Raw genomic sequence first — 12,889 nt, 5'->3', positions numbered from 1 at the left:
CACAATGGCTGTCATCTCGTCCCAAGCTTCGATTGGTGGCTGGGGCGATGTACCCATTGCGGCCCCGATTCAGCGACAATAGCGATGGCCTCATACTAAGCCCAACACCTCTTTTCTGAATGGCAACTCCGAGCCTACAGAACCAACAAGCCTGGGCCCTTGACAAGCCATGGCGGCAATGGTCTATTCAATCTTTCATTCCGGACAATGAATCGACGTTGATCGACGAACGTGGCTGATGGATCCAGCCCGAGCCCCATACCATACCGCAATGGGGCGACCGAGAACCGACTCCCAGTCGCGATACCCCAATGCCTCTCCCGCACGGGCTAGGCGGAAAGGAGATTAAGGTCGAGACAAGACTGCTAGCCTTGCCCGCATCTGGGAATCTTAGACGAGCTTGGCCATGTGACGAGGTCTCACTCCAGTCGCTGCTGGAATTGGAACGGGGAGGGTTGGTGAGTAAGCACCCTTCCCAGCACCACATCCTGGAGGTTCATATCATGAATCCGCGCTTCAATAATCGAAGAATCGACTACGTAATCGGCCAGCTCGCGAGAGATAGAGAGATTACAGGTTCCAATTTTAGGCATAGTGACAGCTCGACACAAATTGTCTCTCCTGTTGACCTTAGTCCTAGTTCCTGCTCGGGACGTGCCCCCGTGCCGTGTAACCGCATCCTATTGCTCTCGGTGGCTCAGTTCCCATTGTCATTCTGACGCCTCGGCGATGGCGCTTGGCCTTTCGGGACATGACGACGAGCGAGCGGATGGGTGCATCGGACGCACAATGATCTGTGGGACAGCCTGTGCGATGGATCGTGGATGGCCACTTGCAGGCCACGGGATCCAATAGCTCAGATCCCCAGACCCAATGGACCGTACGGACTGCATAGTGGTATATTGATGGACCGGCGACAGCTGCTCGCGCTCTCGGTGGCGTCGTTGCGCACAGAGGCCGGAGGAGGAGGCGTCACAGCACGGATGCAGAGACGACGCTGAGCCATTTCCACCTGTCACCCCCTGGTCCATGCACCTCAGCTGAGTCTGGGCCTAAGCTACGGCGATGCAAGTGCAGTGTCGACGCATTGGCACTAACCAATGCGAACCCAAAGACGGCGATGGCAACAAGGGGGAAGGGGGGAGAGGAAGGTTTGGCTTCAATGAGCCTGGCGGGGACCAAGTCGTCACGCCCCCGGCCGGCCACCAGAGATGCCACTGCCAATGTATGGCAGCCTGCTGAGCGCGGACGACGACGCTGTACCTCAGCCGTACACGCTGAGTATTGGATGCAGCACTGTTGTTGTTGGTGGGAGACTCGACGTTGGGACGAGATTGGCTGGCGCACAACAAGGTTGGGGGTCATGCTCGCACGCACCAGCTGGCCCATGCAAGCTTTCAGGTGAGAGTACCCAACTGGGTACGAAGCTGGTACGTACGACGTTTCTCGTCGTCGTGGACCCCGACCCGCCGTGTGCTGCGGCGTGTGTTTGACCCTCGGCACCTCGGAGCATCATGGCAAAACATCAAATCTGGCTGTTGAACTGGCAGTTGGCCAAGACGGCCAGGTCTTCAACCCCAAGCCGCAATCTGGGGGCTACCCCCCCTAGTGGTGTAGTTAAAAACGCCCTCCCGATGCCTGGGCAATCTGTAGTAAAGGATAGTGAAGGATCATCCTGTTCGTCGTCGACGGACCGTTACAGAGGGCTGGATGGCTGGCTGGTTGGCTGCTGGGCTTGCGGGCTGCTTGCCGGGGCGCGCCGACTACGCAACAGGCCGGGGGGTGGAAGGGGCGCGGATGCCACGTCCGGCGTGCCGTGTGTTGGATCTGGTGCTAGCTCGCGGGTGTGTGTGGTGTGAATTGTGAAAGTGCGCTTTCTAATACGTACTTGCCCTCCCTAGTAATTAGTCTACATGTTGCGACGAATGTGTCTTCAATGGTGGTCGATGGTATTTGCAGAAACCAGGCCCGGCTTTGGTCAAGCTGCTCGGTGATCGCCTCGCCCGCGCTAACTCGGTTGCGTAGGTAGGTGCAGCAAGTACCTGCTTTGGATCTACCAACTAGGTACCTAGCGCTTCTTGTTGAGGGAATCCGGATCACGGCTCCCCCCGGACGCCAACAAAGGCAGATAGAGAAGAGGAAAGTCACGTAAAAGTAAAGGATATGTGACCACTGAGCACGGCCGGCAGTTCAAAGGCAACAAACTAAGAGGCCAGCTAGCGCCGTAGCTAATGCAATGGCAGACAGCTTTGGGCCTCGCAACCAACCTCTGACACCGGTCCAAGATCCCTAGCATCAACGGCGGTGCCAAGACCAGGATGAATGACATGGGCAACACATCCATGCCGTACTTGTGGCCACTGCGAGTACGTATTGTCCATGGCGCGGGATATGCGGGCTTCGGGGACCTGAGTCAAAATGTCCAATATCCACCACTAGAGCTAGTAATATCAATGGGTTCACCAAGAGAGAATACGTATTGTTTGTTGCACAGACCCGCCCATCCCGGGACCCGATCGGTACTGGGGTACGGATGTTAATTGAAGGTGTGCTTCGTACTGAGCGCAATCGCAAAGCACGGCAATTGAGAGTAAATTAAGAACGAAAATATGAATTTTGTTCACGAAAAAGAGAGCAGACGAGGGAACACCTGGCGCAGGCGTGCACACACACTCTGGGAAATCTAGGTGGTGCGTGTGTGAGCGTGTGGTGCAGGTGCCAGGGGGTGGTTTTCCATGAGCAGATCATTCCGGGCCGAGTTTATTGGAGCAACGGGGAAGCTGAAGGTGGGCTATGCCAGATCGAGGAGCGTCTGTGCAAGCACCGGAGAGTTATGCTATGGGCTGGTTCTTGGGATTGGCTCTCACTGGATGCAGCCGCATCGCACACCCCCTTGTGCATTGAAGGCGAGAGCTAGAGTGACAGCACTGGACATCTAGGACGGAGTACGAAAAGGATGAACGAATCGTACCTCACTCTGCCGGACGCGCCGACGGGGAGTCCTGCGTACGTATCCATACATAGTACGTACGTGCTTCTTCTCATCGACCGGACTGGACCTGGTGAGGAGACCGTAGACGGGTTACCGGCGGGCGCGCAAGCTGTGCTATGCTGATTCCATCCCACGTCCATTCCAACGAGCTGGTTCCCCCACTGAGGGGGCAAACTTTGGTGGGCTTATGACCCAGTTGGACCTCCGTCGTCTTGCCCGCTTGGGGCGGCGGGGCGGCGAGGCGGCGACAATAGCAGAGGGTTGCAAGGGGGGCGGGCGCCAGGGTGGGTGGTTGTCACGCCAGAGAGAACCGCCTCTTTTTGCGACGGCGGACGTGCGACCTGCGTCAAGGACGGGAGTCGAGCGCCTCATTTTCGATGTGTTCCCAAGAGCTGGGTCGGCATGGCTGAGCCTATCCGTCGATGGCGGCGGAATGGCTCAACAGAGAAGCAGCCAAGGGCAAAAAGTGTGCCCCCCCGGTCCCCTAGCTGTGGTCCGTGGTTTCTGTGGAGGGGGCGTGCGCCTCACAGTTGTTCGACGCTGGAGGATGCAGGATGGATCATGGAGGATGGAGGATGGACGTGGATATAGGAGCAGGGGGACCGGGACCGGGACTGCGACTGCGACTGGGACAACTGGGACGACCGGGGGACGTGGTTGGTGATCAGGACGGCGGGCAGGGGCAGCGGCGGAGGCGAGAGAGACAAGATAATTAGGACACGCAGGATCATGGATGCGAGTCGCAGCAGCATGATGCTGTGCGGTGTCATGGTCAACGAAGTCTTGACGTTCTGGGAACTAGGCCCGTCCGGGATCCAGGCAGACTGAGAAACCAGGACTGCGAGACAGACCAGTGGAGGAGACATGCAGCACGGCAACGCCTGATCCACGATCTGTGATCGCCCTCTGATTCTCTGATCCCGATCGCCAGTTGGGCGGGTCCTCGGAGAATGCGTGCCTCAACAACCAGGGCCGCAAGGGAAAGACTGAAAACTCAGACTCAATTCGCGAAATCCAACCCCAAATCGTGACGCGCCCGCTCTGACATCTGGGGAATGCTCAAGGGGCCCCATCGCTCCCACCCCTGGCACCCTACAGGCACCCACGTCCCTGTGGTTGCGTTGCAGCGCACCACCACAGCGCAGCCCGCAGCTGGGCCTGGGAGCTCAGCGCTCCAGGGGGGGGGGGCTGCTAGGTAGGCGCACCGTAGCATCATGGCACAGGACAAATCGATATTTTCAGGGCCCTCCTCGATTGAGCAAGCAAATTCTTCACCCCAGTCTCCAGTTATGAATTTTCCTTCCTCCTTCTTTTTCTCTTGCTACCTTTCGCCCCTCGTCACTGGCTAGCTCAACACCCCCCTTCGCGTCCCCTGCCCTGGCTCGTCTCAATCTTGTTTGCTCGTATCTCACCTTTTCATCGGGCTCGGCAACATCCAGAAAATCTGACCCAACTTCCCGATGCAGCCCCCTTCCCACTTCCCACGAGTACAGAGAGCATGGGTCCCTTGACGGCCGAGCACGGGCGGGCTTTTGAGCATGAGACAGAGAAGAAGAAAAATTAGCCCAAATATTGGCTCCTGGTCTGAGAGAAACCTATAGCCTGGCGTTGTATTACACATGTTGGTGATCGCTAATTCATTCCCACGGGCGATCCCACGTACATGGGGGGCAGTGAACCGGGAAAGGGCCAGTCCGGAGAGTGATAATTAAACGAATCCCTAAAAAAAGACTCAAGCATCCAGGGCCTCGGGTCTTGTGGAGGAGTAGGATTAAGGCACGGGCGGTATTTGGAATGGCCTCGACCTGTTCTCGACCTTTTCGTCTTGTCGCATCCCACGTCATGCCAAGTCTGTCTCTGCTGGAGGCATCTGGCTGTCTTGTGTTAGGTCTGATGAGTTTGCATTTGCATCTCGTGTTGGCCAAAGGAGGCTGCGAACAACTCCAGCAGATCACCAGTCAGGTCTCCGCGTGAGTCCAGCTGTGCTTATTTTAGGACTTCAATCTGAGGGTCATGTCGGACGAGAAGGCCCCAAGCTGTCATGTCTGTCATCCAGCTGAACCTGCTGAGTGAGGCTCGGTTCGTTGTCTGTCTCTCTGCTCCTGGTCGTCCTCCTTCTCGTCCTCTGTCCAATATGACACACCCTCGCCCCCGTCTTACCCTTCTTACCCAGTCGGCACTTCGGTTTCAGCGGCGTGCCCTAGTTATCTCGCCCACCCCCGGCTTGCCCGTTGTGCGTCTGTCGTGCGTCTCGCCCTGTCCATTGGACCGTCATTCTCTGTTGCAAGACAAGACAAGGTCCCCTATAATCCCACGTCAACGACAAAAACGCACATAGCACGGCCGTCAGGCGTGCTCCAGGATGCCACAGCCGGTTTGACTCTATGAGGCCTGGGCCTGGGTGACCCTGTCGTCTCCGAGTTTGGTTGTCTGCTGCCATGGGACTGTGCGAGCATATCGATCCGTCTGAGACGGGTCCATCTCTGGAACCGGCGACGAGAATTCCCCAGCTCGGATACCGGAAGCAAAAAAAGACGGGGTCTAGTCATAATTGGCAAGCTTATGCCCATGGCGTTTTCCCCAGGTCCTGGCGTGCGTATGGACGAATATGACTTTGAGTCGTTTTAGGGGGGCACGCAACACACACTCAGCTCCCGCTTGCGCTTGCGCTTCAGACACCTCCATCATCATCATCGCTACCACCACCACCATTGCAGTTCTTGTCGTCCAACTCGCGGGCGCCTTCTGACGCCGCCGCCCCCCGTTGCACGGTTGCACGCCGCCTCCAGGGGAGAGGAGAAACATAGTCCAGCCGGTTCGCGCCACGGGGTAGACAGACAGGCGGACAGCCTCATCCAGCAAGCCCAAGCAAGCCCACTGAGCTGGTGGCTGGGATACATGCTGTTCGACTCAGACTGCTTTTGCTTCTTCATACGTAGAGCGCACGTTCAAAGGCAGGCCTGGCGCCCCCCCCCCCCCAGCCTGTCAGCCCGCCAGCCCAGGCCTGTTGATGACCCATGACACACACCATACCGGCTCTGGCACCACCGCCACAGACACCGACGCAGACGCAGACTCAAAGGCATCGGCCACTGAGGTGATCCAGTTGGACCCAGACCAGATCCAGACCCAAGGGACGACGAGAAAAAAGAAACGAGGCGTGGGAGTGATTTGCGTGCCGTAGGCCGTAGGGCGTCTTGGGGCGTCCTGGGCATCCAACCTCCCACACGCCCCGTTCCCGATCTGGGCCAGCCACGCAGCAGCAGCGCAGGGACTGAGGAGATGGATGATGGATGGGGATGGGGATAGGGATGAGGCTTGTTGCTCCCGCGTGCCCCAGTCAAATTGGACAGGGAAAAGGATGAGCGCGCGAGATGGGCGACGGCGACTGAGACCGTCCAGATCCTTGTTGTCGTCCACATCCGGTCGATGGTGCGCACGCACGCACACTACACAGGCTCGCTCTCATTCATGTCAGTTGCTATTGTACTCAGTCGCTCTCAGTCACTTGCGGCGTGTGGCATCTGCAGCTGGAATCCTAAGGTCCATTACTTTGCGGCAACATTTCTGGTGGGTTACGTCTGCTTCGTCGTCTTCAGTCAGGGCCTCGTCGCTGTTCCCGTTTAACCCTCGTGTTGCTCTCCCCTTTGCTATTCTTGTTGTCTCTTGGAGCTGTACTGCATAGAGACACGCCCCTCCGGAGCTGAATCCACGTCCCGTCACTTTGCGCTCGCTCGCCCATCCGTCCATCCATCCATCCATCCCATCCATTCACCCATTCATTTATTGTGCGTAGTGCGTAGTGCGTAGTGCAAGCAGCCAGTGGCCTTGTCACCCATCCATCCATCCCCCCCTTCTTCATCGCCTCTCCGGGTCCAGCTCCGGGCGCTGGAGGGTGGGAGTGGAGAGGAAATAGTCGCGGTGGCTGCTGCTGGGTGCTGCATTTGCTTCCGCTGGGCTCGCCGCTTGTCTCCGTCTCTCCACACACATAACGCATTCATACAGTCACTCACGCACACTCACGCACACTCACACACCCTCTCTCTCTGTGCGTGTGTGTCTCTCGACTTGAATGCTTGCCGCCTCTGGTCTCTCACTGGCGTCCTTTCCCTTGTGCTTTGTGCCATTTGTGCCATGACCTGGAGCTTTCCAGGCCTGGTCCAGCTGCTGGGTCCCGATCCTTCAGCCCTCCCGAGCTAGTCGCTATTGCGTCTGGCGTCTGGTCTAGAGATCCCGTCTCAGCAGACCCACGACGTCGGCGCTAACTCAAAAAGACGCCAAGAGGGAGCTACCCCCCGGGCGTCGGCTGGTGGGTGTGGGCCTCCCAGGTGCCAACAGGGGGGGAGGCGTGCGTGATTTGGAGACAGTGGGGTGGGCGCCGCAGCTGGACTAGGGCTAGCAGCAGTGGGAGTGCAGCGAGCAGTGGGAGTGCGCTGCGAGCGTAGTGGGAGTGTAGTGAAGGAGAGCCCTGGACGAAAGCCCTGGAGAGCCCCGAAAGATATACATATTGCGCCAAAAACGCCAAAGGGCGCCACCTGGGACAGAAACCTTATTGAGTCTCTGGCTCTCCATTGACGACACCCCAAAACCACAGAAGCCCCCATTCAATCCCCATTCATCCCGCGACCCAAGAGCATCTTGACTCTCAACCTTTGCCTCTCGACCCTCGTCTCCTCTCCTCCTCTCTACATCCCTTTATCCCTCCCCGAGACCTTCTTTTGAGTTTGAGCTTGCCCCTTCCAGACCCTGGGGACCCTGGAGACGAACGCTGCATAACCTTGCAGACGATCCAGCATCGACGACAGCCCCCCCCCCTCGCGTGTATAATAGAAGAAGCTTTGCGGTCCCCAGCCCGGGTGTGGTTGATCTCAACCCCTCTCGACGACCTCAGCACTCCCCAGGAACGCCTTTCCCGGAAGCCATTACAGCCATTACAGCCATCACATCACAGCCATATACGCCTGGCACACGGGGCCACCACCACCTCCACCACCGCCGCCGCCAGCTTTCGCCTCACAACTCCCACCTTGAGGAACGCCTTGGACCTCGTCCATACTACCAATCACGCCGTGCTTTTGCACCTCTGAACGTCACGGCCGTGTAGGAACACGAAGCCCCTGAGCTTCCTGCTCCAGAAGCCTCGCCGGGCGTCATTCCCTTCAGTCTCGCCTCACCACGAGCTCAGGCAGGCAGCACCTTTCACCATCAAAACCTCAGTCCTTCCCTCGCGCCCACATCTCGACGACAAGCCAACCCGCAGTTGTTGCAACAAGCAACAGGACCACCCGCAGCGGTTGTCGCAAGTAACACCATCATCACCACAGCATCCCGGTGCGCATAGCCATGGAGGCGGCCACCAGTTTCTCGTCGCGTCGCCCTGCGGCAGGCGCTTTGCCTGCATTCTCTCTGCCTCCTCCCACCGCAGATGTTCCAAGTATGGCAAAATACCCCTTGTACCCTCCCCTCCCGGCCGGCTCCCACGAGCACTACCACAACTCACTCGAATCCGCTCCGGCTGGGTATCCCTATCCGCCATCATATCTTCCCCTCCCCGGCCCCCTCCCCGATCGTCGCCGTTCCTCTTCCCCCAGTGTTCTGACCCCTTCGCCAGGAGCCAGCGACGGTCTGAGCCCAAGCCTCTCCAGCGTCAACACGGGCAGCTCCCAGGGCTCTCAGGCACCCGCCGGCATGCACTACTCGTACGGCCATGGATCGTGGCCCACGCCCAACAACTCTTCGTATACCGTCAGCTCTGCCGCTCCTCCGCAACCCGCCATGGGCCACCAGCACTTTGGCGGTCGCCCCTCGATGTACAGCCAGCAGCCCTCGACTATGCAATTCAACCATCCCCGAACCTCCCAGTCGCCGCACCACGGAGGTGAGGGCCTCCCTCCCCCTCCCTACGGCGAGGTCCAGCACCCCTTTCAGACATCCCTCTCCAGCGGAGGCAACGGCGGGCAGACGACTCCTGGCCACCAAGCACCCCAGAGTGCAATCCTGAGCTCCCAGAACCCAGTTTCGACGCAGCCTCCCACTACTTCCAGTGCGCCGGCTCACGTTGACTCTTATACGCACACGCGACCTCCCAGCAACTCCAATTACTACACAACCTCCTCCACGCCTCAGCAGTCCAACTTTACTTCTTATGCCCCTCAGCCCTCGCCAACCCAGCACTCGCCTTCGAGTGCTGGCCCCGTTCCGAGAGGTCTAGGCTCGATCTCGGGTCCACAACAGGGAGGACCGTCCATGGCCCCCCCTGCTCCGTATAGACCATACCCTCCTTACCAGTCCCTACCGACCATGGGCGGGTCCGTCATGTCGAATATTCACCAGCCCGGAGGTCAGATGTCGATGATTCCCGGCATGGGCGTTCCCCAATACGGCCACCCGATGATGTACGGGCACGGACAACCCGCCCCTCAGTCTGAACGACCTTTCAAGTGCGATCAGTGTGTGCAGTCCTTTAGCAGAAATCACGACTTGAAACGACATAAGCGAATTCACTTGGCTGTCAAGCCATTCCCTTGCACCTTCTGCAGCAAGAGTTTCTCACGAAAGGACGCCCTGAAGGTAGGAACACCCTCATATCCATTGATTACTGATGCCATTAAGGCGAGAGGGGCAACCCGATCATGTCTTGATGTCACTCTATTATGGGTTACATACTGACTCTTTTCACAGAGACATCGACTCGTCAAGGGTTGCGAAGGCAAGACCGGCGACGGCATCAACAGCACTGAAGGCAACGGAGCAGATCGAAGTGTGGATGGCGACGACAGCACAGATGCGAAGAAAGAGTCGTGAACGCACATTGGGGACGAGGGGTGACGACGACTACCCGGCTTTCGAACAAGACCCGCTCATTTTGGGGTGTGAAGGCAAACGAGGGATTATTTCCATTGTGAGAGCAAGCAGCGAGCTGAGGCCGCGGCTGCGAACGAGGAACAGCGATACCTGATGCGAGACATATCACCACCCACCACATCCATTGCAAGCAACAACGACTACGATGTGTAAAAAGGCGCAAGGGCGCAATTAGGAAAGGGGAGACTGGATTATTGGCGTCAAGGGAGCTCGTTGGACATGAAGCAGTGGAAGCCCAACGGTGGGCTGAAGCTCTTTTTTGTTTTTATTTCGTGAATCTATTATATCACACGGACCGGGACAAATCAAAGGGGCAGGATTCGGCAAAGTGGATCTGCGAGGTATGGAATCGGAAGCGCATTTGGACAAGAGGAAACTGGTTTCGTTACCAAGGACACAGAAAGGGCTTCGGACAAACGAGGCAAACGGACTGGACAGGACGGGACAGGATAAGGGTGGGACGGAACGATAGGCGACGACCAGGCTGGAAACTAGGATGGCTCCAACAGAGAGGATTGTGGGATTAATTGTGGATTTCATTTTTCGGCATGGCTAGACGGGCATTGGGGACTATCCAAACCAGGTTTTATATTGGGATTGTTTTCTTGGTCACCACGTCCCCTTCAACGATGTATTCTTTATCGGTAGCCATTATCAGGGGGCGCAACAAAGTGAGGGAAACGTCTGGACACAACGAGATACGAGGGTCACGGTGACTGTGCTACCAATGGACAAGGCGAACTCGTGGCCATGAGGCGCTCGGCTCGGCTCAAACTGCCAAAGCATCGCGTGAGTCGCGAGGGCGCGCGAAGTGGGCTGGGACTTTGGCGGGCACGCCCTTGGACAGGCCATGATGCATGGGATGGGGATGGGGATAAGCACGAGCCAGTTGCAGAGATGGACGCGGGAAGTCTACGAGAGGGATCTGGCATGGGAAAAGCGAGCTACTCCGTACGTAGCTAATTGATGAGAGGGTCGCCTTGGATCCTATTGGAGGCAATCCGCGTGAAGCATCCAATCGGTCAAAGTCTCCTGATAGCCCCTAGATTTTGATTTCCACGAGACACAACGACATGACATGGCACAGACGGGTGATCTACAGTGCTATGGACGGTAATTAGCACAGACAACAAAGGATAGCGTTCGCGCATCGGCATGTGGAGACGCAAGGGAAGCCGAGATAATGGCTAGAGAGAAAGGAGGCTAAAGCTAGAGGCTAGAGGATAGAGGCTAGAGGAGCAACAGAGCTAGAGAGGATGCGTTTTTGACGTGGGGGGGAGAGTGGCCGGCCCGGATTGGGCATGTTCGGGCCGAGAATGGACGAGGGCGAGATCGGGAGAGCCTCAGCGATGAAGGACGAGACAGCCGCCGTGAGCAAGACAGAGATAGTGAGATCAGATCCCTGGACTCCATACGGGGGACTGGTTGGTATCAGGGGAAGGCTCCTCCTGGGAGAAAAGGACTACCGGCAGAGACTCTGCAGTGGAAGAGGATGGGTAGGCAAGGGGGGTGTGCAGTTGCAGCGGTGGTATTGAATTGCTGTTCCATCCAGTTCATTGACGTGGTTCATTCGAATATTGGCGCGAGAGCCGACCCACGACGGATTCTGCCTCGGCCCCCACCCTGGTTATTCATTGGGTGACGCTTACTTATTGCTCGTTTTGTTATGGACAAGGAGACGTGCATAGTATATTGCATTTTAACCTCATCGCCCGAGCCTGTGTGAGGCGGGCGGCCGGGTTTATTCCCCATAGGTGGCACGGCAGTTGGAGTTTGACTGGGGGGGTCGCATCGCCAGGTGGGCTGAGCTGGGGACAGGGGGGAACCTAGTGACGATCCAGCTGGGCGTTGTGGGGACCTCTGAGAAGGGCAAATAAAAGACGACTCAGATTTAGGTGGGCTTTGAATCGAGATTGGTTTTTTTTATGGGGTCGAATTAATGAATGGGCGCTGGCTTTGGGGGGGCGTGCGAGGCAATGGGCGCGTCTGTCTGCAGGAGGAAAACTAGAGGGGGGAGTAATTTACGTCGACTCCATAATTAGTCCCTGAATGGATGAGCAAGTGGGAATGAAAATGCAAATGGGGAATGGATATGGGTATGGATGGAGACGGCGCGCAGCATGCGGGGGATACGTCGCATGCGATGGGGCATAAGGCGCGTAGATATGAATCAATAATTGCTTGGCTACGCGTCCACGGTGAGACCTGTTCCAACTCACGTCGTACAGGCGCTTCACGAGGGGGACAAAGGGATGTGAAATTGTGAATTCATCTGACGCACACACACACACCACAAGCGGATTCGCCGTGGCCTTGGCTTTCGCCTTCGCCGTCGCCGTCGCCATCCTTGATAAAGCCATCACTGCATTCCGTCCTTGCATCTGTATGGAGCAGAGGTCCCCGAGGTCCCCGATACGAGAGCCTATCTATCTCTGGCCCTACCGGGTTTTGTCGGCTCTGGGTGATAGTTTCCGCAATCCGTCGTCGCGCGGGAGCCCCCTCCGAAGCGTGAAGAAGCTCCTCAGTTGCGGTGGTATCACGATCATGGCGGGCCTGTGCTGTAGCGCCGGTGTGCTAGCTCCAGATGGCCGCTACACACCGGGAGGCAATAGCGAGGTGATCCAAGGGGATCCAAGGGGATCTTGGCCGTACTCGGAAGGCTGAGACGAGTGCAAGCGAGCCATGGATCGAGGGGCTGAGAACAAGGACATGGGTGGCCCTGGGGCTGTGATGGCGGCTACGTATTAGCGCCTGGTCTATCGTGGTCTGAAGACGTTCTAGATGGTGAGCACATCAGGCCAGATGCGCGAGCTACGATGGCATACTATGTAGTAGTCCAGCGGCGCAAGGAAGCCTTAAACCGATACGCCATGTGGTGGTGGTGATGTGGCGACGGGGGAGATCAGAATCATGACAATCTCAACGTAGCCAACGAAGTTTATGAAGGCGCACGTCTGTGTGTCCCCCCCCCCCCCCTGCCTGGTCTCTCCTAGGGATGAATGAGGGGAGTGTGCGCTGGAGGGCCCGCCACGC

General features: G+C 57.6%; 4 protein-coding genes across 4 annotated transcripts; 2 read left to right on the top strand and 2 right to left on the bottom strand.

The window, feature by feature from the left end:
• Nucleotides 1-966: 966 nt before the first annotated feature.
• Nucleotides 967-2,125, top strand: BGZ61DRAFT_520603 (uncharacterized protein). The gene is made up of 3 exons (XM_046252458.1): nt 967-1,430; nt 1,551-1,844; nt 1,909-2,125. The coding sequence occupies exons 1-3, from the start codon at nt 1,212-1,214 to the stop codon at nt 2,023-2,025; spliced, it is 630 nt and encodes a 209-aa protein (XP_046100349.1). The 5' UTR covers nt 967-1,211; the 3' UTR covers nt 2,026-2,125.
• Nucleotides 2,126-5,533: 3,408 nt separating this feature from the next.
• BGZ61DRAFT_481660 (uncharacterized protein) lies at nt 5,534-6,754 on the bottom strand (the record flags this gene model as incomplete). Its single annotated transcript, XM_046249317.1, has 3 exons — nt 5,534-5,893; nt 6,026-6,454; nt 6,545-6,754. The coding sequence occupies 3 exons, from the start codon at nt 6,752-6,754 to the stop codon at nt 5,534-5,536; spliced, it is 999 nt and encodes a 332-aa protein (XP_046100348.1).
• A 1,212-nt stretch (nt 6,755-7,966) lies between these two features.
• On the top strand, nt 7,967-10,180 carry BGZ61DRAFT_73864 (uncharacterized protein). The gene is made up of 2 exons (XM_046257031.1): nt 7,967-9,562; nt 9,674-10,180. The coding sequence occupies exons 1-2, from the start codon at nt 8,336-8,338 to the stop codon at nt 9,794-9,796; spliced, it is 1,350 nt and encodes a 449-aa protein (XP_046100347.1). The 5' UTR covers nt 7,967-8,335; the 3' UTR covers nt 9,797-10,180.
• On the bottom strand, nt 9,913-10,480 carry BGZ61DRAFT_73870 (uncharacterized protein). Its single transcript, XM_046257032.1, has one exon. The coding sequence runs from the start codon at nt 10,394-10,396 to the stop codon at nt 10,028-10,030; it is 369 nt and encodes a 122-aa protein (XP_046100346.1). The 5' UTR covers nt 10,397-10,480; the 3' UTR covers nt 9,913-10,027.
• Between the last annotated feature and the right edge of the window lie 2,409 nt (nt 10,481-12,889).

This window comes from Ilyonectria robusta, assembly GCF_021365365.1.
Source record: "Ilyonectria robusta strain PMI_751 chromosome Unknown BGZ61scaffold_19, whole genome shotgun sequence".
NCBI lineage: Eukaryota > Fungi > Ascomycota > Sordariomycetes > Hypocreales > Nectriaceae > Ilyonectria > Ilyonectria robusta.
The sequence above is the reverse complement of the archived record's forward strand: the minus strand, read 5'-3'. Positions and strand labels throughout refer to the sequence as shown.